This window comes from Tyto alba, unplaced genomic scaffold, assembly GCF_018691265.1.
Source record: "Tyto alba isolate M040663 unplaced genomic scaffold, T.alba_DEE_v4.0 Super-Scaffold_10, whole genome shotgun sequence".
Lineage (NCBI taxonomy): Eukaryota > Metazoa > Chordata > Aves > Strigiformes > Tytonidae > Tyto > Tyto alba.
In genome coordinates this window covers 27,093,254-27,117,773 of record NW_024881262.1, presented here as the reverse complement: position 1 = coordinate 27,117,773, position 24,520 = coordinate 27,093,254, and the positions used below count along the sequence as shown (strand labels likewise).

General features: G+C 56.6%; 3 protein-coding genes across 6 annotated transcripts; 2 read left to right on the top strand and 1 right to left on the bottom strand.

Moving 5' to 3' along the window:
* The first annotated feature begins 344 nt into the window (after positions 1-344).
* SLC35G2 (solute carrier family 35 member G2) lies at positions 345-7,904 on the top strand. 2 transcript variants are annotated; one of them, XM_042795306.1, is made up of 3 exons: positions 345-402; positions 5,012-5,085; positions 6,116-7,904. In XM_042795306.1, the coding sequence occupies exon 3, from the start codon at positions 6,138-6,140 to the stop codon at positions 7,371-7,373; it is 1,236 nt and encodes a 411-aa protein (XP_042651240.1). In that variant the 5' UTR covers positions 345-402; positions 5,012-5,085; positions 6,116-6,137; the 3' UTR covers positions 7,374-7,904. The 2 variants fall into 2 exon arrangements, with proteins under 2 accessions (XP_042651240.1, XP_042651235.1); XM_042795301.1 differs by lacking the exon at positions 345-402 and adding an exon at positions 757-1,975 and having other exon boundaries at positions 6,235-7,904.
* Positions 7,905-8,505: 601 nt separating this feature from the next.
* SCLY (selenocysteine lyase) lies at positions 8,506-13,775 on the bottom strand. Of its 3 annotated transcripts, none has more exons than XM_042795326.1 (13): positions 13,725-13,775; positions 13,148-13,198; positions 12,952-13,064; positions 12,754-12,854; positions 12,510-12,666; positions 12,100-12,227; positions 11,809-11,973; positions 11,370-11,476; positions 11,053-11,089; positions 10,599-10,682; positions 10,355-10,457; positions 10,097-10,172; positions 8,506-9,672 (listed from the first exon to the last, which is right to left on the bottom strand). In XM_042795326.1, the coding sequence occupies exons 2-13, from the start codon at positions 13,186-13,188 to the stop codon at positions 9,513-9,515; spliced, it is 1,272 nt and encodes a 423-aa protein (XP_042651260.1). In that variant the 5' UTR covers positions 13,189-13,198; positions 13,725-13,775; the 3' UTR covers positions 8,506-9,512. The 3 variants fall into 3 exon arrangements, with proteins under 3 accessions (XP_042651260.1, XP_042651255.1, XP_042651249.1); XM_042795321.1 differs by lacking the exon at positions 13,725-13,775 and having other exon boundaries at positions 8,506-9,065; positions 9,481-9,672; positions 13,148-13,295; XM_042795315.1 differs by lacking the exon at positions 13,725-13,775 and having other exon boundaries at positions 8,506-8,740; positions 9,481-9,672; positions 13,148-13,295.
* A 52-nt stretch (positions 13,776-13,827) lies between these two features.
* LOC104365249 lies at positions 13,828-18,349 on the top strand. Its single transcript, XM_042795330.1, has 2 exons — positions 13,828-13,970; positions 14,684-18,349. The coding sequence occupies exon 2, from the start codon at positions 14,717-14,719 to the stop codon at positions 15,563-15,565; it is 849 nt and encodes a 282-aa protein (XP_042651264.1). The 5' UTR covers positions 13,828-13,970; positions 14,684-14,716; the 3' UTR covers positions 15,566-18,349.
* The last annotated feature ends 6,171 nt before the right edge of the window (positions 18,350-24,520 follow it).

The following is a 24,520-nucleotide window of genomic DNA, read 5'->3' as shown; positions in this document are numbered from 1 at the left end:
GGGGGGCGGGGCCCAGACGGCGGGGACACGCCCCCCGGCACGCGGGCGCCGCAAACGTCTTTCGCGCGAAAACGCCGCGCATGCGCACCGCCGCGGGGAGGGGGGGGGGGGTGTGTGGAACAGGAAACCACCGGGAAGGGATAAAGGAGGAGGGGGGCGAAGGGGGGCACGCGGTGTCTGTCGCGATAGAGCGGTGTGGGGGGGGTAGCGCTCCCCGGTTCTGTGAGGCGGCGGTGCGCTCTCCTAGTCGGTTCTCGGCGGCCGGTGGGCTGAGGCGGGGGGGTTGGGGGGGGGGCGTTCGGGGGCTCTCCCGCCATGGGAGCGGCGGGCAGCGGCCGCGGAGGGGGCGGCGGCGGCGGCGGCCTGAGGCAGCGGCGGCGGCGGGCGGGTGTGTCGGCACCGGTAAGTGTTTGCGTGCGGGAGCGCGCGAGCCTGGCGGGGAAGGAGCCCCGGCAGCCGCCGCCCCCTCGCCCGCCCCCCGGGTTTAGGCGGCTGGGAGGCTGCGGCTCCGGGGGGGGGGGGGGGGGGCGGGAAGGGGAAGGAATTAACCCCCGCCGAGCCTCCGCCCCGGGGCTGCGCCGCTCCGCGGTACCCTCCTCTGTCGGGTGCTGCCCGCGGGAGATCCGCCACCCGCGCAGGAAAACTCCCCAGCCCCGTTTGTCGCCCGGCCGCCCCCCCCCCCCCCCCCCCCCCAGCCGCCCCGCACATGCGGGTGCTGGGAGAAGATCAAAAGTAGTAAACTTTAAATGAATTTTGACCTGTAATCTCTTCTAGTAAACCTGAATGTGCCGCCTTGCGCTCCGTTTCACCCCGTTGTAATGGGTCACTTAAGGGTTTGCTTATCTAGCCAAGCTGCTTTCCCTATGCTGTAGGAGACTGTATTTAAGCGTTGATGGATTCTCCGTTTTTTCCCCCACGCCTGGAATTGCAGTCGGAAGGGGTTTGTTGGGATTAGGGTTTGTGGAAGGGGAAATTTGCGGGCACAGCGGGTCTTCTTCCAAAATCGCTGAACGCGAGCATCGCTGCTGCAGGGGTAGTAGTTGCACAGGGCAACAGACGTGAATGCAGAAATTAGAGCAGAGCGTTTTTTCGTGGAGCTGGATGCATTTGGAGCCCGTACGCACCAAGAGAATAGGTTCGCGAAAGCAAGGGAAATTAAAGGTGTCACATCTAATCCCCACTGAAGTTGCACGTGGCAGCTGTAGCGAGCTAGCACAAATACAGTGTGGGTTTTAGGGCAGCAAAATACTATCAGGAGGGTACTGACAATTAGTAGGGCTTGAGTGTAGGCTTTGTATTTGAATTCTGTGATGGATGTACTGGCTGTTCCCTTAGGCAGTGCTGTTGGATATGACTCGATTAATTTGAAGGTGTGGGATACCAGTTTGTTGGTTTGTGTATAGCATTTGCTCTCGTGCGTAAGTACTTAAAAACTCCTTTTGTATAATTGCTCTTTCATTTTCTTAAATATCTTTTATTATTCATTACGTTTTAATAAAGGCTTGAGTCTCTTTGCATATATTTTTAATAAAATTGATTGATGTGGTTGGACCATCTGGCGAAAAAGATAAAGGTGCTCTCATTTTCCAGCATGCACCTTATCAAATAGTTTAAAAGCGTGGCAGAAACATTGGCTGTTTCAGCAATACCAACATTTAATTGCCTGCTGTGCACATTATGTGTCCTTTTCTGCCCCCCACCACCCCCACCCCCCCACCCCGGTTCACGTTGTGTTACGCTAGTCAGACCCTCCTGTGAGCGTAGATCCCTTGGCACCTGGGGTTGCCTGAACTATCAAGCACAGAAGAATCGCCAGCAAGATGGAGGTGGTTAAATGGAGAAGGTGCCAAGTAGGAGTTTGGGAGGTTTTCCTGTGCTTGATTAGGAATCAAAAGAGGAACCCACGTTGTCAGAAGTCAGTGCACTGCGAGCAGAAGTGCTTGGTGAAGGTGGTTCAGGCTCAGCCAGTTAAGGGGTATGTAGGGATGGAGTGGGTCTGTTGTACGTATAATATTCAGGGGGAAAATGGTATGCTGTAGCAATGCTATAGAGATTGCTTACAGCCCTCTGGTAATCTCAGTCTAACTTGCTCAGGATTCAGGGGGTTTTCCACGGAGGAGTCAGAGACATCCCTGCAAGGCTTGCATTTCACAGCATGGGGATAGCTGGCTTGTTTTCAACTTCACAAGGAACTGCAATTTTCACATCTGCAGATCTTTCATAATAACGTTTCAGTCAGCTGACTGAATTTGACCAGAAGATGAGAGTGTTTTTCTCTGAGTTTATTGCAAATTGGTAGTTAGAATCACCAGTCAGACCTCCAAATCTTAATTCCTTCAGGCATGGTGAGAAGGAAGCTCGGCCTCCCACTGCCTAGTAGTCAAGTGGCATGTAATCACCTATTTCTACCTTGCTAATCAGTGTATGTGTAGCAATTGGGGGGGGGGGGGAGGGGGAAATGAGGAGGTGTTTGGTTTTTTGGTTTGTTTTTTTTTCTTTTAAAAGACATCATGGTGTGTATTCTGTTAATGATTTGTGAGATTTATTGAATCGTTGTGATTATTTGTTCACCCATGGGAGAACGGGGTTCACACTTGGGCAGTTGGTGATTTCCATGAGCTGGAAATTTAAATGGGTGTCCCAGGTTGTCATTTGAATTGGGAATGTTTTTGGTACATAACACGAGCATTTTGCGTAGTGCTTAATCTTCAGCCTCGTATTAAACCTGATCCAAATCAAATTGTGTTTTTCATAGAAAATACAAGTAAACTACTTTATTACTCCAGATACAAAGAAAAACAAAAACCTCATGTGATCTCCACAAAAGGCGCTAGCAGAAAGAGAAGTAGCAAGTTTTCTGCATAGGCTGTGCTGATTTCCATTTATTTTAAATTTGTGTCTGGGACAAAGATAATGGATTTGAGATATGCACTGATCTCAGTCTCCACTGAAATTCTCACTGTTAGGGAAAGCAAGGTCACCAAAGGGTACGAATCAGTGCACTGTGTGAGAGTTGACCTAACGTCATACACTCAATATTTAGTAGAGAAAGTTAAATTTTGGTTTAAGGGATGCTGCTATTTTCTCTTCATTGTTACTTCTCATCTCCTGCCTTTCTCATGCGTTTGCCCTTCCGCTTCCCAGACCTTCCAACTGTTAGCATTCTTAGTGCTGAAGAATACTGGAGGGAATACAGCATCTGTATAGGACAGCCATTTTGAGCTATGTGCTCATGATCTATTGTTTTCCTCCAGAGAGATCTCTGAATACATTACGCAGGTCCAGTGCTGAATCTGCAACTGCATTTTGTCTCTCTTCTACACCCTTTTCTATATTTGCTGGAAGAAAATGCAATCTAAACTCAGTGAGCAAGACAGTTACCGTTGTATGCTAATGGTAAAAAATAAGTTATTTTGGCTTTGTTTTCATGAACCAGTAGTTGCAGCATGTACTCGGTTGTTTCTTAATGAAATGACTGGCTTCATGCAGGCTAGCTCCACTGCCACTCTAATAATAATGCCTGTTGTGCACCTTTTGTCTTCTTTTCTTCCCACTTATTTTATTCCCAATCCATGCCTTGTGCCTTAAATCAGGAAGATCTTAATATTTTTAAGATGTGGGGCCAGCAAGGCAGAATTGTGCATTTACAATACAATGAAAATGCGAGGTAAGAAGAGCTGTGCTTATGAAAATCCCTGTCTTCATGGACTCATTCAGTGCCTTATTTGAAGAAAAAGTGCAAGTAGCAGGTGAGCCGGGGGTAGGTTTCTGGTAGGGTGTTTTTAGTGGTTTGATGGGTTGCTTGAGCTGCCCACTAGCACAGCTGATACCAGCTCTCACCCTTTTTATTTACTCTCCTTGGCACTTCAGCTGTTTCTTCTCAAGTTTCTTGCGGTATTTAAACTGTACATTAACGAGCAGTCTGGAGTACTCTCTGCTTTTGCAGCTTTGTTATTTCAGCTGAGCTCTGCTGGAAATGGGTTGGCAAAAGAAGCATGAACAGGAGTGCTAGCACGAGGCCTCCTGCACAGGCAAGGGCGTTTGTTGTCCCCACAGACCCTCTTAAGCCCCACTTCGGTGAGGTGTTTTGGGGCTGGGGGTGTAATCTCCTGGAGCGAGAGCAAGGGGCTGCCCCCGGGTACCTCCTGGTTTACTGGAGCGGGGACTCGGTGCCTGCCCCACTCCCACTCATGGCCGGCCCTGCCGGGGCGAAGTAGGCCACAGCTTAGCGTGGGTGCAGCAAGGGCTCTGATAAACACCCAGCCTCTGAGGAAAACAGAAAACACCCCATTCTGAGGTAAATTATTTTTGCTAGCAGACAGGCAGTGCTTGGCTGTCGCCAGCTGAACCTGGCCGTGATATTTTTAAAGTATTTCCACGCAGAGCTTTTTGCCTCCCCCCCCACACACACACACTTCTGCGTTGCCTTTTGATCTGTGGTCTCCCTGACGAACCGCCGTCGCGCTCTTCGGCCTGATTGTACAGCTCGGCCGTGGTCTTGCACCTTCAGGAACCCGCCTGCTCCGGCGTTTCGGGACTGCGGGGTCGGTACCTGGCCCCCGCCGAGGCCAAACTGCCGCTCGGCTCCTGGGGGTGGGTGAGCAGAGAGGGGGGGGATGGATCCTCCTGGGCATCCTCTCCTTCCCAGCGCTGGTGAGGCAGGACAGCGGGCACAGGGAGGGTGAATTTTCTTGTTACTAAGCTGTCGGAGCCTTGCGCTCACAAACCCACCACGTGTTCCTTGGATTGGTTTTGTCAACAGCTCTGAGGAGCGGTTTTGGCAAGGTGGCACTGATGGCTTTCTCTCCATCAGAAGTTTGGGGGGTTTTGTAGTGGTTTGTTCATAATGACGTGCCAGGGTTGCCAGTTCCTCAAAGGCATGCCAGGGCTTCTCAGATTTTCAGCTTTGAAAAACAGGCAGCATGTTTCATGCCGTCCTTGGGTATTCTGTGCTGAGATGATCGTAACCTTTCCTATTTGATCCCTGAGAGCATCTACTGTTTCTGTTTAGGCACCTGGACAAAGATGTAGATGACCATGAGGTGCTTTCCCCTTCTGGCTTGGGATTAAAGCTCTCGGTCGCAGGTAAGGTCTGCCCGTGTTTATTTGCTGCGGCAAATAGAAGGCAGGGAAGGTTGCCCTTCTGCTGCCACTTCATTTGGAAGGGCTCTCCGCACAGATGGCGGAGGGCGCTGCAAAAAGCAAAAGTCATCTTGGGGACATTCCTGTCCCTGAATTAAACCAGGGGGAGCAGTGGCACGCTCGGCAGAGAGCTGGAGGGAGCTAAGGGGCAGTGAGGGGAGAGCTCACACCACTTCTGCAGTGCAAAATTGGACCTTCAGGAGGAGACAAGAAGGGTGGTGCTCTTGTTGCTGTGGTTTTTAAATGTCTGCTGTGGGAAGGTCCAGTTCGTAGTCTGGATCAGCCCTTCTAAATTCTCTCCAATTTAAAAAAAAAAAAAAAAAAAAAAAAATCAGGTTTTAAGGACAAACCTGTTGCAAAATCAATCGCTGGAAATAAAAGAATGCTAAAAGGAGAATGAATTTTTAACACTGACAAAGTATTGTGCAAAAACGTGTTGTTTATTCATATGCTAACTATGCTGACCTGCTCAGGGATACTCCCTGTTTCCCTGTGTTCTTCTCTCTCTGTTTAGAAAGAAGGTGATCATCTCCTCCAGCCAAATTTCTTCCGTAATCTTGTAACATGAGCGAGCAATTAACAATAAGTATAATTCATAATTACAGGGTATTTGCTGTCCAAAAAGCTTAGCAAGAGAACTTTCTCATTAGAATAAGAATATACTAGAATGTATTATGTGTACTACACATAATGAGAATATATATGTAATTTTTAAAAACTAGTGACTAAAATGAAGAACCGTGGGTGGTTTTTAAGGAGATCCAAATGGCCTGACTATCAAAGAGATTTAGCAGTAACTCACCAGAAAATTAAAGCAAAACCAAGAACAATCTACTAGTACTTAGGCTTGGTTGATAAAAATAGCTTGTAAACACTAGCAGCATTTACATACTAATGAATTTCTCGCTATTGATTGAAAAAAAAAAAAAAAAAAAAAAAAAAAATAACAGTGCGTCTCAATTTTTTTGTTAAGACCTGGACTTTTCTCTGAGGAAATGGATACGTCTTCCCAAAAATACCCAGTCAAAAAGCGAGTGAAAATTCATCCCAACACAGTAACAGTGAAATATACTTCTCATTATCCCCAACCAGGAGAAGAGGGATATGAGGATGTTAATGAAGATACCGGAGTATTTGTGGAGGATAATCCTAAGAAAAGACTACTGAATGATGGGAAAAAGAGGGAGAGGACTTTTTTTGGTACAATAGACACCAAGCGTCAGCCAGCACAACTGCCAAAACCCGATGAGATCGGGCAGTCCCAGCGTTTTCCTGAAGGGAATATACTGCAGTCAAGGAAAACATGGGTAGTCCTTTTTGGATCTGCCGTGGCGCATGGATGTGTGGCTCTAATTACAAGATTAATTTCTGATCGTTCCAAAGTGCCATCCCTAGAGTTAATTTTCATCCGTTCGGTCTTACAGGTGCTGTCCATTACTGTTGTGTGTTATTACCACGAGCATCCCTTTGGCCCCAAAGGCTACAGACTCCGGCTCTTCTTCTATGGGGCCTGCAATGTTATCTCCATTACCTGTGCTTATACCTCCTTCTCTATAGTTCCCCCCAGCAACGGGACCATTATGTGGAGGGCTACCACTACAGTGTTCAGTGCCATTTTGGCTTTTTTACTCATAGATGAAGGAATGGCTTACATAGACATCATTACTGTAGTTGGCAGCGTGTTTGGCGTTTGTCTGGTCATGATCCCCAACATCGTTAAGGAGGAAAACTCTTTGCTGAGCACCTGGAAGGAAGCTTTTGGCTATACCATGACCGTTATGGCAGGCTTGACCACTGCTCTCTCCATGATAGTCTACAGGTCAATCAAAGATAACATCAGCATGTGGACAGCACTGTTCACCTTTAGCTGGACAGGAACAGTGTGGGGAGCGTCCACCATGTTCTTACTTCAAGAGCCAATCGTCCCACTGGATGGAGAAACCTGGAGCTATCTCCTTGCCATCTGCCTGTGCTCCACAGCAGCCTTCCTCGGGGTCTACTACGCCCTGAGCAAGTTCCACCCCGCTTTGGTCAGCACTGTACAGCACCTGGAGATAGTCATCGCCATGGTCCTGCAGCTTGTCGTGTTGCGGATCTTCCCAGGTGCTTATGATCTTGTCGGGGGAGCGGTTATTTTGGTTAGTGTTTTTTTCCTTGCATGTTATAAACTGTCCTGGAAGAATTTAGGAAGGCAAGATTATCAGGAGATCGTGGATTCTTCCATTAAATGAATTGCGGTTTTGCTGTCCGATTCTGGCTGTGTGACCATGTGAAAGTAACATGCTTCAACTCTGTGGTGTTCTAAGCATAGTGGCCAGGTCCTCTCTCCGCTGTTTAAATGCACAGCTGATGTAACCATGTTGGTGTTTCCAGGCTTCCCTGACAGGTGAATTTGTTGTAGCGTGTACAACCACTGACATTTTGTCATAGGAGAAAAGGCTGTTTGTCTCCAGCACGTAGGGAGCGTGAGCGGAAGCGCAGGCCAAGTCATAGGCATGTTCTTCCTCCCCTTCCCTGCATAAGGCAATACTGAGACAGAGGGATTCGCTACTGACCCTCCTTCCTGTGCAGTGTGGTAGTGGGGAAGATTAACAGTAAAACCATTAAAATGGTCCACCAGAGTGTTCATACCCTCTGTAACACTTCTTATGCTTTGGCTGTAATAGTCTAAATGAAGTCATGCTAATATTTGTCGTTAACACTTGCATTGCCTGTGTGTATAAAGAATAAGTCAGTAAAGCTTCTTGTGCTTTGTGGTTAAATTTCTGTCTGAATTGATGCGGGGAGCCCAGACCTCCTGTGGGGGAAAAGAGAGCCCCAAAAACTGGATCACCGGTTGTGCCACAGATGTGAAAGTAAGGTCCCCAAGAAGTCCATGACAGATAAAAGATCTACCCCTGAAGCAGAGCAATATTCTTTCTGTGGAACCACTCTTTGTAAAAGAGTTTTTGACTATAGTGCAAGGGAGAGGGAAGAAAAAAAAAAAAAAGATTGCATTTGAGATTGTGGTGTTAGCTGTGGTGGTAACACTGAACAGCCTGACAGCCATCCATTGACTTTAAGTCGGTCGTGCCTGGGTCTTAACACTTCAGTTTGAAATCAGATTTACAGAAAGCCCCAGGGTTTTATGGTTCCAAACAGTATTCCTGGCCGTGCTAATGTACGGTGAGCACAGAGAAAGACCAGTGTCTAAGACTCTGTCTGTGAGCTCCGTGCCAGCCAGGACCTGCAGGCACCTCCCCACTCCAGCGGTCTCTTTTCTGGGACACCAGCATTTTCTGAGGGAAAAGGCATTGCTCACATGACCCCAACCAGTCCAGCTACCCCCATGGAAAATACATTTTACTTGGGGAAAAAGCCACAGCAGCTGCAATCATTTTTATTCCTATGAATATGCAGAAGACCAGGTTCCCCCACAGCAGTCAGCCCAGCCAGCAACGCTCCTAATCTGCGTGACACTTGTGTCCTCCTGTGTCAGGGGTGAGAGCGACCGCCTGGGCCATGGAGGGAAGACGTGTTTCCTCAGGTGCTTGCACAGTTACAGCTGCCCCAACAACTCCGTTTCCTTTAGGAGCATGTGGAGCCAGCAACAGGAGCTCTGTGGGAAGGACAAGAGGAAGGGGAACGGGTAACACAATGCAGAGCTGGGAAAGCCGTGCTCAACACCTTGCAAGCCACAAAAAAGCCTTTGGTAGCTTAGGGGCAGGGCAGTTTCCAGCCCAGCATTTTGCTGTGCCTCTACCAACTCCTTGTTTCCCTCTGGGGCAGATGGTCTTTCCTCCTCTGAGTGAGGAAGACGACGGGAAAGCTTCCTTTGTGGACAGCGACCAGGGCAAGAGGCTGCATCTCCTGTGGCTTCCACGCCTGTGGCACTCGGGAGGGAGTCGAGCTTTGAGACTCTGCCGTGCCAGCCTGGGTCCGTGCTGCCAAGCGAGGAGCACCTTGACGGCGAGGCTCCCTCAACGCCTGCCCCGTGCAGTGGGGGCCAGCGAGCTCAGGGTGAGCTGCCCCAACCCCAAAGCAGCAAAGCCCCCTCCTCAGCACAGCTCCCTCCTGCCCCCGGCGCCTGTGCTAGCTTCTCCGCCCCAGCTGTGCATGCTGCCGAGCTGCGCCAGCCCCGCTGGGATCCCTGTGAGCGGGTGGCTGTACGGCTGAGCACACCGAAGAGCGCGCTCCTGCCACCTTCCCCTCCTGCCACCACCAGCTGCCGCTTCCCCAGCATTTGATCCACAGTCACAAACTGCAGGCTGGGTCAGTTCGACTTAGGATCGGGTGCAAAACCGATCCTGCCAAAACTTGAGGCCAAATTGAACCAGGGTACAATCCCACCCTGAGAACCTGAGTGATAGCCGGGGAGCGATTCCTGGGGTCTACGGGGTTTGGTCCTGGTCCAGCTGCGCCACAGCCTGCACAAGGTCCTGTACAACCAGGTCCACGTCTGCCCGGGTGGTGTCTCGCCCCACGCTCAGCCGCAAGGCGTTCTGCGCCACGGCATAGGGGATCCCGCAGCTGAGCAGAATCGAGGAGGGCCTGAAACACAGATATGGGGGCGAGCGGACTTAACGCGAAGGCCGAGGAAGCACATGCGTTGCCAGAAAGCTGCACCAAGCTGTTAGGAGGAAGCAAATCTGCAGAAGGACTCCGGGCAAACCTGGCCGGGTGTAAGGCAGACTTTCTTCTGGCAGTGCCAGGCGTTGAAGAGTACTCCCAAGCTCAGCTGGCTCACCAAAGCCAAGAGGGACAAAGTCCTTCCAAGCAGCAGTGAAGCCTTCCAGCTGTGTCTCCTGCAGTGACCTGCTTTGCAGCCCTTCAGCCCCTCTGGAAAGCTCTGCCCCCTCTTTGCTCCAGGTGATGCTGCCCACAGCCGTCCCTTTCCCTGCCCCACTTCCCACCCACCCACCCACCCGCTCGCCTCTGGGAAGACGCCCTGAGCCTGGCAAAGCCGGCTGCTTACCGATCCCCTTTCTCCGAGTGGCAGGCAGCCCCAACGCTGGCGAGAAGCACCTTGCAGCGGGACAGCACCCTTCGCCCTGCAGCACACACAAGCACAGGTCTCCCAGCGCCCAAGCTCTCTCCGAGGGTCGCTGCCTGCCTCCTCTCCATGCCCGAGCCGCGGCCGAGCGCCCACTGGTCGCCAGCCGCAGGGTGTTGTGCGGGGCAAGTGCTTGGCTCCGTGGGCACCATCGCGGGGCAGCGGTGGGGTAAGAGCTACCTTGAAGGCCTGGGCCCAGGATGGAGAAGTTAGAGGTGTTGCAGAGTCGCTTAGAGCCCGCAAAGCGGCTGTTGAAGTGGATCCTCTGCTTCCCAAAGGCAGCCTGGAGAAATTGGAGGGCTGCGAACCGCTCTGGGTTCGTGAGTAGCTCTGTCCTGATGAGGAGGTGGCAGGGCCAGAGGGACCTTCCCACCCTGACTCCAGACCCCAGGAGGGGAGAGAAACAGGAACCAGGTCTGCTCACCTCCAGCCTGGCCTCCAAGTAATCCCGAACATCCCGCATGTGAGCCTCGTAGGCCTCCCAGTTCTTGCTCACTAACTCTGCAGCCTGAGAAGAAAAAACCCAGACAGGCTCTATCAGCAGCCCCCTGGCATGTGAGTCCAGCCCAGGAACAGCCTCTACAAAATTGCCAAAAAGTCCCCTGCGTCCCCCCAACAGCCTCTCGGTGCTGTGCGCCACGTGGGCTGCGTGGCTGCCCACGGCCAGGGCTGCAAAACCTGCACCAAGTGCTCCAAATCATCTCCTCTGGCTGGCACCAGGAAAGCCCCATCTCCCTTCTCCCTAGTTCGCCCTCCCTCCCACACCCCCAGTTTGTCACTTCTCACGACGCAGGAGCACAGGCGGCTGGCTCGGTGCTGGCTCTGCCAGCCAGCACCCCAGGGAACCCCCCACCTTGTGACCCCCATCACTGACTCACCTGGCCAAGGCCAGCGATCATCGGGGTGTTCTCGGTGCTGGAAAGGAAGCAGCAAGTTATTCCTCCAGACTCAACCTCGGGGCACGGACATTCCCCGCGTGGGACCCCTCACTGCTGGTCGGGGGTCCTGGACACCCCTCCGGGGTGACTGGGGAGGAGACAGTTCCACCCTGCGGTTCCTCCAGTGGCAAAGCCTGTGCTCCACGCTCCCGCAGTTCCCACGCACGGCTCCATCGCCCAGGGCTGGCAGGTGACACAGCTGCCAGCTCAGCTCAGACTAAGGAGCCCCACGAGATTTGGCCACCCAGCCACCTTACCCTGGCCGGAAACTCCTCTCCTGTCCCCCTCCGAAGAGCATGGGGTGCAGTGGGGTGGTGGTGCCGGGGCCACGCACATACAGTGCACCGATCCGCGGGCCGTAGAACTGTGGGGAGAAACGGCCACAGTGACCCTGGGGACACTTGCCCAAATCCGAGCGCCCTCCAGCGCTGACCCCTGCCCGTCTCACGGGTGTAGGCTGCGGCAGAGCTGCCTCCTGCTCTTGCCTTCCTCCTGCTTCCCCTTCCAGACAAGTCCCCCTGACCTGCAGAGGCCTTGTCACCCAGCTGAAGACTGTCTTCAGAGCACCATCCAGCAGGAAAACTTTGGCCGAGCATGAGGGAACAAGCCATGGGGAGCGCCCAAAGTCTCCCCGACACCCCAACAGAGGTGTCTTAGATGGCAAACGGCGGCCAGGCCACGGGCACGGGGCCGTACCTTGTGTCCCACGATGGTGAGGTAGTCCACCCCCAGCTCCTGCACGTCCACACGCCCCTTGCCAACCATCTGCGCCGCGTCCGTGTGCAGCAGGATCCTGGGCAGCCCCGCGGCCGCTCTCTGCTGATTGAGGGCGCGGAGGTGCTGGCTCAGCTCTGTTACAGGCTGGCGGGAGGGAAGATGGTCTGTGTCCCCGGGACCGTCTGCTCCCCCTTATCAAGCACCTTTCTGCAAGGATGTCCCCACTCTTGTCCCCATGCCCCCACACCCCTCCCCATCCCACAGACTCACCATGATGACCCCAGTCTCGTTATTGGCCAACATGATGGAAACCAGGCAGGTGGTCGGCCGGATGGCGGCGAGGACGTCATCCACCTCAGCCTGCCCGCTTTGTGGGGACACGGCCACGAAGGTGGCTTCTGCAAGCCAAGAAACAAGCCCTGAGGCTTACCGGGAAGCCCGACGGCACCTTGGGCTGCCCGCGCCCCGCTGAGCAGGCAGGAGAGCTGTGTAGGCAGCGGGCGTGCAGGCCAAGAGGGCATGTCTGGGGAGTCGGGGCTCTTTTTGGAGGCAGGGGGAAAGGGGAACAGCATGGAGCAAGCAGGTCCGTGCCCTTCTCTGCAAAACTGCCAGCGAATAAAGCCCCCCTGGCACACCTCCGCCTGCAGCCAGACGCCCCTGGCCTGTCCCCTGCCACCCACCCGCCACGCTTTCCTTCACCAGCTGCTCCAGCGGCAGGCGGATGGAGTCGTGCTCCACGCTCGACGCCACCACGTGCGGCGTCCCCCCACTGTCCCCAGGCCCGGGCTGGCTTCCGCGGACGCGCTTGCAGGCGGTCTGGATCACCATGTTGTTTGCCTGCGGAGGGGGCAGATGAAGGCCCAGAGCGGAGGGCGGCGGGCGGGGGCTGTCACCACCCCGCATGGCAATCCTGCCCGCTCCCACCTCTGTGCCCCCCGACGTAAAGACGATGTCCTCCGGCCGGGCTCCCACCATCCTCGCCAGGCTCTCCCGGGCGCTGCCGATGAGCTCCTTCGCCTTCCTGCCTGTGGGACGAGACCCGGCAGCTCCGCCGTGGGCTCCCGTGGCCGCGGGGCTCCGCGGCGGGTAGCGGGGGGCGGCGGCTCCCCCCCCAGTCCCCACCTGCAGGGTGGGAGCTGCTGGGGTTGCCCCAGGCCTGGCGCATGGCGTCCTGCACAGCCTGGGCCACCTCGGGGGCCAGCGGGGTGGTGGCGTTGTGGTCCAGGTAGACCTTCCTGTGGGGGGAAGCCGGGGGGTGAGGGGGCTTTGGGGGGCCGGGGGGTGGGGGGGGGCGGGGCAGAGCGGGGCAGGGCCTCACCCCTCCGCCGTGTCGTGTCGCGGCTCCGTCCCGGCGCCCATCGCTGCCGCCCTGACACCGCGGGGAACCGGCGCCTGGGCACCCACGGCGGGGACCAGGCAGTTGCCTCCTGCCCGCCCCACCGCCCGCCAATCAGCCCCCTCCTGCCCGCCCCACTGCCCCAGCACCGCCAATCAGCTCCCTCCTGCCCACCCCTGCGCCGCCCTTCCCACCAATCAGCTCCTTCCTGCCCGCCCCACCACACCACCGCCCGCCAATCAGTTCTCTCTCCCTTTCCCCTCCATCCCGGCACTCACCAATCAGCTCCCTCTCCGCCGCCCCACAATAGCGCCCGCCAACCGGCTCCCTCCGCCCTCCCTTCCCCGCCGCCATCACGCCCCGTCCGCCAATCCGCTCCCCGCTGGCTGAGCAGAGGCCAATCAGCTCCCGCCACCCCCCCCACCCCCCCCCCCACCGCACCGCCCCGCGCCCGCCCATTGGCCGGGAGACCCCGCGCCCGCGGCGCCGCCCATTGGCGGGGCCCTTCCTCCCGGCCGCCAGGGGGCGCCAGGGCCGCGGCACCCCGCCGCGCGCTCACGCTCTCGCGCCGCTCCCGGAAATCCCTGTCCCGCCGCGCCGCGCGGAAGCGGGAGGGCGGGGCGCGAGAAGCCCGGCCGGCGCGCCACTTCCGGCGGGCCCCTTCCGGGAGGGGGGGGGGGGGGCGGGGCAGGGCAGGCGCCGAGCCGCCGCGGCGCTGCCCCTCTCCAAGATGGCGGCGGCGACCTCGGCCCGTTCCCCCCGCTCCTTCCTGCGCAGGCTCCGCGGAGCCCCCTCCAAGATGGCGGTGAGCCCCGGGGAGGGGAGGGGCGGCGCCGGGCCGGGGGCAGGGCGCGCCGGGCCCCGCCGACCCCCTGTTGCAGCCCCCGCGGGCGCGGCGGGGCGGGAGGCGCCTGGGGCCCTTCCCGGCACCGCGCCGTGACTCAGCGCGGCGGGAGAGGAGCCGCCGGCGGGGCGGGGGGGGGGGACACCCGGACACACACACCCGGGGGGGGCTCTGTGTCCTCGGCCCCGGGGGGGGTGTGGGTGCGATCCCCGGGGAAAGCGGCGGCCACGCTGCGGGGCGCGGCGGCCGTGAGTCACCCTCGGGCGAGGCCTCGGTGCTGCCGGAGCCCCGGGGGGTGCGGGGGCGGGCGCGGGGGGTGGGTAGCCCGGTCTGGGCAGCCCCGCAGCGGCGGCCGGAGTGCCGGCGCGGCCCCAAACCCTCGTTTAAAAACTAATTAACGGGAAACGAACGCCCCGCGCTCGGCTCTACGAACGGCGCTGGGGAGCGGAGCGCGGCAGCCTGGGCTGCCGGGATGGGCTGGGCGTGCGCGGCGGCCGCCCCACAGCGACGGGGGACACCATAAAATTCTACAGCTTATTGGTCCGAGCACGCTTTTCCATCTGTTTATTTTTGCTGCAGGGGAAAAAAAAAAAAAAAAAAAAAGTTTCATGTGACATACTCCTTTTTTTTTGTTTGTTTGTCTGTTTGTTGTGTGTGTCCCCCTCATCTTTCAGATTATGTCATAACTACAATATAAACGAGCAGTGATGGAATCACTGGGTACCGAGGTGAGAGCACGGAAGACTCTGGGGACTGCTGAATATGTAGAGTCTTCGGGTTTCACCCAGGGGGTGCTGCCAACCAAGAAGGATGTGGTTCAGAACATGCTGTATTTATTGCAGCCCAAAAGGGCTGGCCAGGCCCAGCGGTCCAAAGAGGATGCGGCCCAGCTGCTCGCCGAGCACCTGCAAGAGCACTGGTTGGTTTGCAACTTGCACACCATCGCGACGCAAAACATAAAGAAACTTATCCTCAAAATGTACGAGGAGTTTACCAGATTGTATCAGACCCGAAAGCAGAGGCAGAACCAGGCTTTTACCGAGCGAGCTGACAAATTCAACGAGAGTTCGGAGAAGCTCTTTGATGTATTTTGTACAGACACGCAGACCAGAAATAAACTGGAGGAATACAGTGGAATAAAAATGACTAGCATTGAGTGGAAATTTCTTGAAGATCAGAGGAGCGAAAGAAAAATGTACTACGAAGATTTCACGGACAAGCAAGAATTGAAGATGATGGAGAGAAGACAAAAGATACAGTGTCTGGAGCACTTCAGGAAACTCGCCAGGGAGGAGAAGGAAGGCAGCAAAGCGAAGGAAGTGAAATATAAAAGTGACGAGCAGTCAGACGAGGGCACGAGTGTGGATGAGTCGTACCCTGCAGAGGAAGAGAACGGCGGGGCTCCGGCCTTTTCGCTGCGGGGCAGAAGGAAGCGCCGGTGCCCCGCGACTCCTGCGAGCGCCGCCATGCCCCTGGAGTGCCAGCACATACGGATGAGCATCAGGAGAGTTAGGCCCGGGTTCTACGAGACTGTGGAGAAGGTCAAAAACTGCTAGCGCACGCCGCGGTCGGCAGGCAGAGCTGCTGGAGGACGAGGTGGCAATGCACACGTTAGGCAAGTTTGAAATCCCACCATCAATTGGAAGCGATTGTTGTAGATCCCCAAGACGACACTCAGGAACCTCCTGCCTCCGGGGAAGGGCGCTGGGACGACGGCAGCAGCGGTGGCAAGGGCTGAAGCACCTGAATTTGGAAGGATCAGTAGTCGGCGGCTCACGATGCGAAGGCTCAAACGTAGCAGAGGATCTAAGGTTACGTAACATAGATAAGCCTCTTGTTCCAAGGCCCTGGCTACATCAGTGGGTTTTTGGAAGTCTCTTACCATTTCTGAGCCAGTGGTGGCCTAATAGTATGAAACAGGACTCGGATTTATTGCAGGGAAATAACTTGGACTTGTTGCTGATGGAAAATTCACGTGCTGAAAAGCCCTGACTCCTGCTGGCTGTGGTGGGAGTGAAAGGTGCTCAGGCCCTTTCAGCAGAATTTGGCGTTTCTGCCAGGAAGGAAGCTGGTTTTCGGCTTGTGTAACCCAGTCCCGGAGAGGCACCCTGGGGTTTTGTGAAGGGATTGCTCTCCTGCTCGAGGAGGGGGAGAGAGAGATCAGGAGACATTTGAGTGCGTTGGCTGTAAAAGCATTGGTGATTCTGAATGTTTTATTCTAGATTATATTTTAATGACATTTCCTCGATCAGGATAAACCTTCCCATAGTCGGATGAGTTTTAACATGAAGTCCCTAATCTAGGATCTGAAGTGTGAATCCTAAATGAAGTGCTAATGCTTTATCTTCCGGGGGTGGGGGGGGTGGGGGTAAGATAGCGTGAAGGATGAAAATTGCATCAGTTAGATTTAAGATGGGAAGAATTGTATGCACTGTTATCCTGCCGCCTGAGGATATAGGGAAGAAAAAGCCTTCCCAGGTGTGGGTAGCTGTGGTGTTTACAGCAAAAGGCACCTGAATCTGGGCTTGCTTTTCCACCCCCCCCCCCCCCCCCGCCACCGAGGTCCGTGCAGACCAGCCGGGTGGAAACGGTAGGTTTTTTTTGTTTGAGCAAAGCGTAACCCTCTTGCCCCCACACATCCTGAGCAGTGACGTGTCTGATTTTTAGGATACCTGCAGTACGAGGGTATCTGCCAGTTTTAGTTAGAGTTGCTTTCCTGGTTTTTAAAGATGAGAGACTTGAACTTTCAGTGAAACCCAGCGCTGGAGGTCTTCTCTCTGATGAGATTCCCAAACCTCGCCAGGCTACACTGAAAATTAAAAGCCCCAAGTCTCTGTTTTGTCCACAGTTGTCCTCTGGTAGAAAGAGTGCAAACTTGCCTGGTTTTCAAATTTACCTTTCAGTGTGAATGTTGGTTTCCCCACTCCAGTATCTCAGCTTTTCCCCCGTTTCTTTCTTCTCCGTCCTGCACATCATTTTACTGACATTAACTCATGCTGTTTCATTCTTTGGCTTTTGCTCCCTTTAACAATAAATGCATGTACAAATAATATTGACAGTTCCTTTACTTTTGACGAATCAGTTCTTGGACTGCTTTGAAGTCCTATGCCAAAGGAGGAATGAAACACAAATTAGCAGCTGGTCCAGTGGGGACGCAGCAGAGCTGGCGAGCGCCAGAGGCCGCGGCAGCCCCGGCCTCGCTGCTCGGGCAGGCTCTGGCGTTCCTCCGCTCCGTCCCTCCGCCCACGGATGGATCCGTCCGGCTCCGAGCGATGTATCGGCTTCCCAGTGACCTTGCTCGTTAGTAATTGCCGGGATCCTTATTCCGTGTCTCTGAGAAGTTCTTCATGGTAAGTTGCTCCAAAATATTTAGTGAACTCTCTGTATTCCGCATCACCCGTAGTGTCATTACAGGTTTAATAGCACGCACCCACGTTCTGCAACACCCTTCAGCCTCAGCTGCTTGAGAGTTCGCAGCCCTCTCTCTCCTCCTCTCTCTGACGTGCTTCACCGACTTCCCCGTGCAAATTATGTCACGTTTAAACTATTTGCCTTCCAGCCCTGAGGTGCTGGACTTGAGCCTCTCACTGGGCTTTTACACCAGCAGCTCCGTTTCAGCAGGGAATATAGCCAAGCTCGGACCTCGCCGAAGTAGAATTTTTTTAATAACTGCTGTAAAACCCCCTTTGTACTACAAATATAGCTGACAGTATACATGCTCGTGTGTAAAGCAAATCCACCAGGGTTGACTCGAATATGGAACACAGCTGTATAGTGCTTTATGATTTTCAGGGATTCAGGGAATTTAAGGTTGTCGAATCTGACTTCCTGTATACCACAGGGAATTACATTTCATTCAGAAGCCCCACACTCAGCCTGCTAGTTTCAGTTTAACTGACGTGTCTTACAGAAAGTCGAGCTGAAGACGTCAGAAGTCGGCTGTCTTCCTCAGTTATACACTTAGTGGTTTGTCACCTTCGCTGTTTTAAAAAAGAAAAAAAAAAAATCAAAAAAAAAACGACCATCTTTTAGGCTGTGATTCTTTTCATGACATCTTGTACAGGCTGAGCAGTGTTTATCGCATTTAAATCATATTTGTTTTTTTTTAACTGGGTTTGACTGTGGATAGAGCCAAAGCCTGGCTCTTTTTCTGCTGCAACGGGGGGGGGGGGGGGGGGGGGGCGGAATTTCTAAATGATGTATTCTGATTACTCTTCTTTGGGACCATGGTGCCTTTTTAATCAGGACAGTAAATCTTGTCCCAGGATTCTGTACTTTTGTACGTTAACAGTTGTTGACTTTCCTTTTTTGGTGTGTCCCAAATAAATTAATATAACATACCTCTGGGCTTTTGTTTCTTCTTTCTGAAGGGGGAGGAAAGAGGAAACCGAAGCTAAAATAAATCTTCTCTACCCCAGCTCTCCCTCCGGGCTCTTGCAGGAGCAGCCGTGAAGGGTGCAGGTGGAGCCGCTCTCACCCGGACCGCGCGGGGCTGCGGTAGGGAAGCTGAGAGAAATGGAGTCTGGAATCGGGGCCTCACCTGTTTTTTTTAACCAAAAATGCTGGAGCCTGGAGCAGACGAAGGTAAGGGGAGGGGGATGAAACCTCTGCGCGTGGTGGCAGCGTTTCACTGGGACTCCTGGCGTGCTTCAGGCTTGGGGAGATCGGTATCTGAGGCGAGGCGGGGGCATCCTGCCTTCCTGGAGCGATCCTGCGCGGGTGTTCCCCAGTTCTGCCCGTTCTCTGCTGACTGGGATTCAGGGATGTGTTGTTTGAGATGAGCACGGGGCAGGTGATGTCCAAGAGACGGGCAGGGTGATGGTTCGCACCACGGGAAAGTGGAACGGGAAAGGAAGAAATGCTGGAAAGGGCCCGTTTGCTTCGGCAGCTTTTCACAGGAGGAGGGGATTGAGCTGCATCCCAGGGGCTACAAATGCTTCTGATGGGCGCCGAGTTGCTGGTTTAACTGGGCGTTTGTGGAGCAACATCTTCAGCCTTCGCAGTCAGATTTGAGCTCGGATTGAATTCGCCCACGTTGAACCTTTTGCTCTGATGTCTGCAAGGGGAGCGAGAGAAAAAAGAGGGCACCCCGAAACCCGAGCGTGGCCAGGCTCCTCTGCACCTCAGCCTTGGGCCCTTGTAGCCAGGCAGGGCTGGTGCCAGCCCCCCAGGGTGAGTTTTACACCCTTCTGCAAGCAAAAGCTGATTTTTCACAGCTCTTACAAGTACGTTGCAGCTGCTGAGGTCCGCTCTTAGCGAGGTCGTACAGAAGTACCCACCTGATCTCCTGGGACATACGTGCCTCTTCACATGGCTCCCGGCAACTGCCGCTCTCCCTCCTGCTTAGCAGCTCACGAAAGGGCAAAGAACACGAAAAAAACAACCCAAAACGCAAACGATGGCACTACTGAGCAAGCTGGACGTGGAGAACAACCTATCCGTGGTTCAGAGCACAGAAACAGTCACAAAGTTGGAATTTAAAACAAGTCTGAGCCCGCGGCTGGCGGCTGCGTTGGGCAGCAGCTGCCCCCGCAAAGGAGCTCTGGGAGCCGGGGGCGGGTGGGCACGGGGAGGGGGGCAGCCCCCCCAGCCCTCTCCTAGAGGCGCTGGGCAGCCTAACGCCCCGTGATGGCGACAAACTGTGGGACGCTGGGGAAAATGGTTTTCCTGGGAAGGCTGGAACAGACCTGTGGGACTGTGTCGTGAGTGTGCTTGTGCTCAGCACCCGTGGCTGGGAGGTGAACCTCCTGTTTAGCCTGACACCGATGTTTCGTCCCCTGGGCGGGTGCTGGCAAAGCCATCCCCACCGAGGCACTGAAATCCTGGTGTGGGGCACAGCACCCTGTCACGGTGCCTCCCTGACCCCCATCCCCTGCCTCCGGGTGCTTTCACAGGAAAAGTCAACCCAAATCCTGAAAGGAGCTTCAGGGTGAGCGTTTCCATGGATAAACACATTAATTTCTTAACCAGAAAAGTATGAGGGTATTTTTCCTGCTCTCATGGAGGGTGTTGTCTTGTTATTCTTCTCGAGTTTCTGGACAGCAGCCGCTTCCTCCTGGCACGGCTTTGGAGCCAGCGGATACTGCTCCAATCTTTTAGGACTTACTGGTGGCTGTCCTTACCCGTAGCGCCTTGCGCCGTGCAATAGAGCACGCCCCTCTTGCACCCCTTTCCCATCCCTCTTGCGTTGGGTTTTGCTGTACAGTGGGTGTCAGGCACTGCCCCTGGTGTGGGGATGGCTGTGCATGGTCACGGCACCGCCGGCCGAGCCTGCAGGGCAGCAGGAGGGAGACAGGCTGGAAATTAATCCTGGGGAAATCCCAAATGTTTGGGAAGAGATGGGTGCTTTGGGGGTTTCTCTTTCCTGGACGCCTGATGCAAAGCAGCCAGACCCCTCAGATTTTTATATGCCAGGTGCTCCCAAGGAGCCAGTTTCCCCCCGGCTCCAAGTTTCTTCCAGCTGTGTATTTCCAGTGAAATCGCTTTATCGCCCAGTTCCCCGGAGTGGGCGATGGCAGAGCTGCGGGCAGCGCCTGCCCAGGTAATCCCCGGGCTCGCTCGTGGGGCTGCTGTCACCCTGGCAGGCTGGAGGGCAGCGGTGCGACGCTTCAGGCGGGCTCTTTGCTTCTTCAGCATCCCCAGCTGTACCCAAACACTCGTTTGCAGGGTTTCTGTGCTGTCAGTGCTTTCCCACCAGCCCGCAGAAGGTGGTTTGCAAGTAGCCAGGGCAAATATTCCCATTTTCCCCAGCTGTCAGGGCATTACTTCCCACGCGCTCCTCCGGCCAAGTTTCTGGATGAGAGAAGCAGGTGCTGCGGAAAGTCCAGAAATTTTGAGGTGACGTCTGGCTGACCACGAGGATAAGAGAGGCGGGGGGAGCCCTTGCACCAGCACCCGGGCTGTCCCCCTCTCCCCAGCTTCCCCAGGGTGGTCCCGATGGGGCTGGGTGTCCTTCACCAGCAGCAGCAGCTAACATCATACCGGCTGTTGATGCCCCGGGCTGGGGAGCAGCCTGAACCCCGAACCACGGGGCTGGGGGTGCGGTGGTGCCGCAGGGACAGCCGGCGGTGGGAGGGGTGTTCTCAGGTGACGTGGCCCCGTACAGAAATGAGTGGGGCTGCAGGATCCCGCTGGGGATCCCGCTGTCAGCAGCCGGGGCTTTATTAAAGGGGAGCGTCGGGGCGGGCTGCTCAGTGCCCCCACAGCATGGCGGGGCTGGGGGGCGAGGGGGACCTGCGGCACCTCCTGAAGCTGCACCGCACCGAGATCGCCATGGCGGTGGACGACGTCTTCCCGCTGCTGCACGGCCTGGCCGACCACGACGTCGTCCCCGAGCACGTCTTCAAGGTGAGGCGGCGGGCCGGGAGGGGACGGCCGTGCCGCAGGGCCCCGGGGGCTGGCTGGCGGCAGCGGGACGCCCGCCGACTGGCCGCGGTGGCACCGGCAGGAGACGCTGAGCCGGACGGAGCGGGAGGGCTCCCACCGCGCCTTTCACGCGCTGCTCACCTGGCTGCTGGGCCGCGACGCCGCCGCCGTCCGCGACTTTTGGGCCGTCCTTTTCAAGGACTACAACCTAGAGAGGTACACCCGGCTCCGGCCCCTCCGCGGCGCCTTCCCCAGAGGTAGGAGGGGGGACGGGGACCGGCACCCCTGGGAGCTGCTGGCAGGCACCCAGAGCTGGCTGTGCCCACCCCTGTCCCCTTTGCAGAGGTGGAGCTGGGGCGGCAGCGCCGCGGGAGGTGCCTCCCCACCAGCCCCACAGCGCTGGCCCTGCACAGACCCCAGGGCAAGAGGAAAGCCCCCGAGGAGCGGGACAGGGCCCGAGCGGCGCAGCCCTCCCCACGGCACGTCGCCAGCCCCGGTACGGACACCCAGAGCGGGATGGAGATGATAGGGTGGAAGGCTGGGGATGGGGGGGTGGTTCCCCAAGGCACAGTGGGGTGCTGTGCCCCCTGGTGCCCACCCCTTGCAACCCCACAGGGCCCTTAGCAAAGGCAAGGACCATGAAGAAACTGGAGGGCGCAGATGTCCCCCGCGCCCCTCGTGCTGGCGGTGAGTGCCGACCCCCAACTCCCCGGGGCAACCTGTGCACCCTGGTTTCCCGCAGTCACTGAGGGGGGCTGCCCGCCCTGCTGAGCCACCCCCCCCACCCTGCCTGCAGCCCTTCAGGCAGTGGCCGCCTCGGTGCAGAGAGCGGTGGCCGTGGCAGGCAGCGAGGTGCCCGTCACCCGCGGGGCCGTTGAGGGCATCCTCATCAAACACGTGCTGGAGCCAGGTAGGTGCAGCCCAGCCCCCAAATCCAGAAGCTGCCCCCAGGCAGGGGGTTGGCGGGGTGCGGGACCACCCCCCTGGCCTGGAGCTGCTCTTGGCCTCTCTTGCAGGCAGCTCCAAGATAGGCAGCAAAGCTGGGGATGAGCCGTATGCCCCGGGCGCCTGTGAGGACGCGGCGGCCAGGAGCCGCAGCCGCAGCCTGAAGCCCCCCGCCCGGCCCAAGGCATCCCAAAGTGTACAGACCCCCCGCCACCTGCTTTCACCCCAGGCATCCCAAAGTGTACAGACCCCCCACCACCTGCTTTCACCCCGCTCTTTTCCACCTGGCAGAGGGTTTTCCCTGCCTGGCAGCACAGCCGTGGCCTGGGGGGTGTTCCCCCATGGTGGGCTGTCCCAGCAGCTCCCCCCAACACCCCTCTTGTCTCGCCCGCAGAGTGGGGAGCCCCGGCTGCACCCCCAGGGCCGGCTGCCAGCACCCACTGTGCACAGCCAGGACCCCGTGCCCCACCAGGTAAGCCCCCAGGCATGGCCCCTGCTGAGCTGGGGGGTGTCGGGGTGTGCCTGGGCACATCCCTTGGGCCTGGGCCAAGCACAGGCAAACAGGAGCTCAGCTGCCAGGGGTATCCAGGCTACAACCCCCCAAGAAACAGATAATTCCCACCCTGCAAGGGGTCAGTGTGGGTGATGCAGGGGGGGAAGAGGGTGAGGGCATTGACAGACAACCGGGTCCCCTGTCAGCGTGAGCCCCGCCACAGCCACGGTTGCAACCAGCTGGGTGGTGGCTGCGGTGGGGGTCACCCCCTGCCCACTCCCCCGGGGCAGGAGAACGAGGACGAGTGTGCGGCGTGCGGTGACGGCGGTGAGCTCATCTGCTGCGATGGCTGCCCCAGGGCCTTCCACCTAGCCTGCTTGGTGCCCCCGCTGCCCCGTGTCCCCAGGTGAGCCCTTGGGGTGCCACGGGGACCCCGGTGCCCCCTGGTTGCTCCTCACCGCCCCGCTCTGGCTGTACAGCGGCACATGGTGGTGCAGTTCCTGTGTGGCAAGCACAGCCGAGCCGGGTGAGCTACGGGAGACGGACATGGCTGCGGAGCGACCCCCTGAGATCCCGGGGGAGGAGGCATGTGGCACCCAGAGGGGTGGAGGTGATGGAAGTGTCTGCGGCCGCTGCTTCACCCGGCTCCCCACACCCCAACACAGCCCCACACCCAGTGGGGACCCTGGGTAAGCCCCCAGCCAGCCCTCACATCCTGCCCTTAAATCCACCCCCGCAAAGGGGCTGCCTTGATGGGCTGCGTCTCCCCCATCGGTTGTAGGGGGATGCTGCTCTGCACGTCCTGTGCGGGTACCCCGGACACAGGCAGCCTGGAGACCACCACAGGGGCCGGCAACCACCCACTACAGGCAGCAAAGGTCGGTACAACCCGCACCCGGACCTGGTGGAGGGAAAGAGGCTGGTTGAGGTACGAAGGGCGTGATAAGGCCAGGGAGCGATGGCTCAGGCTGGGTGAGGGCCGGGCCGACTGTAGCTGCAGGTGAGGCGGTGAAGCTGTGCCAGAGGGGCCAGGCACTGAGGCTGTGCTGGGAGAGAGACTGAACCCAGATCGATAACACAAAGGGGTGTGGGCAGGGGGCAGGCGGGAAAGCTGGCAGGACACGTCTCCTTCCTCAGGCAGAGGATGTCTACACCGGCAGCGAGCCCGTGCTGAGCAGGGACGAGCTCGACGCACTCCTGGGTGAGGTACGGCACAGAGCGGGGAAGGAACAGGCACAGTCCGTCCACAGGGGACTGTGGCTCTGGTGGGACCCCCAGAGTGAGAGCAGGCTGTGGGCGAGGTGGGAAAAGTCGAGACAGACCAGGCGGGCAGGGAGTGAGATGGAAAAGGAGAGTGACCCACAGCGGTGTCCCACAGGGCGCATGGGACGGGATACTGCAATGGGCGTTCCAGAACATGGCACGGCCCCTCGCAGACACCCACGGGCTCTTCGCCTAGTGCACGATGCCTCGAGGGCACCCCCACCACACAGGCGATGTAGAAACAAGCCCGGGGATGGCAGTGCCAGGGGAACTCCAGTGACATATTGGCACGTCGAAAATACTTCATGCCAACAAATACAGTGACAACCAAAAAGGTAGCCAAATGAGACAGAAACATGAAAACAGAGGAGATAACAGCAAAATGACAGTATATATCACAAAAAGAAAGCAAAATAAATGTATTTACCTATGACAAGAAAACATG

What these genes read in the sequence shown, in the direction of transcription:
- SLC35G2 (XM_042795301.1), top strand. Translation starts at nt 1,821, where the DNA reads ATGGAGGTGGTTAAATGGAGAAGGTGCCAAGTAGGAGTTTGGGAGGTT. An exon ending in CAGGCTCAGCCAGTTAAGGG is followed by an intron (nt 1,976 to 5,011) that starts GTATGTAGGGAT and finishes GTTTCTGTTTAG; the next exon opens with GCACCTGGACAAAGATGTAG. An exon ending in ATTAAAGCTCTCGGTCGCAG is followed by an intron (nt 5,086 to 6,234) that starts GTAAGGTCTGCC and finishes ATCCCCAACCAG; the next exon opens with GAGAAGAGGGATATGAGGAT.
- SCLY (XM_042795326.1), bottom strand. Translation starts at nt 13,188, where the DNA reads ATGGGCGCCGGGACGGAGCCGCGACACGACACGGCGGAGGG. An exon ending in GGTGAAGGAAAGCGTGGCGG is followed by an intron (nt 12,228 to 12,509) that starts GTGGGTGGCAGG and finishes CTTGGCTTGCAG; the next exon opens with AAGCCACCTTCGTGGCCGTG. An exon ending in TCACCATCGTGGGACACAAG is followed by an intron (nt 11,477 to 11,808) that starts GTACGGCCCCGT and finishes TTCTCCCCACAG; the next exon opens with TTCTACGGCCCGCGGATCGG.
- LOC104365249 (XM_042795330.1), top strand. Translation starts at nt 14,717, where the DNA reads ATGGAATCACTGGGTACCGAGGTGAGAGCACGGAAGACTCTGGGGACT.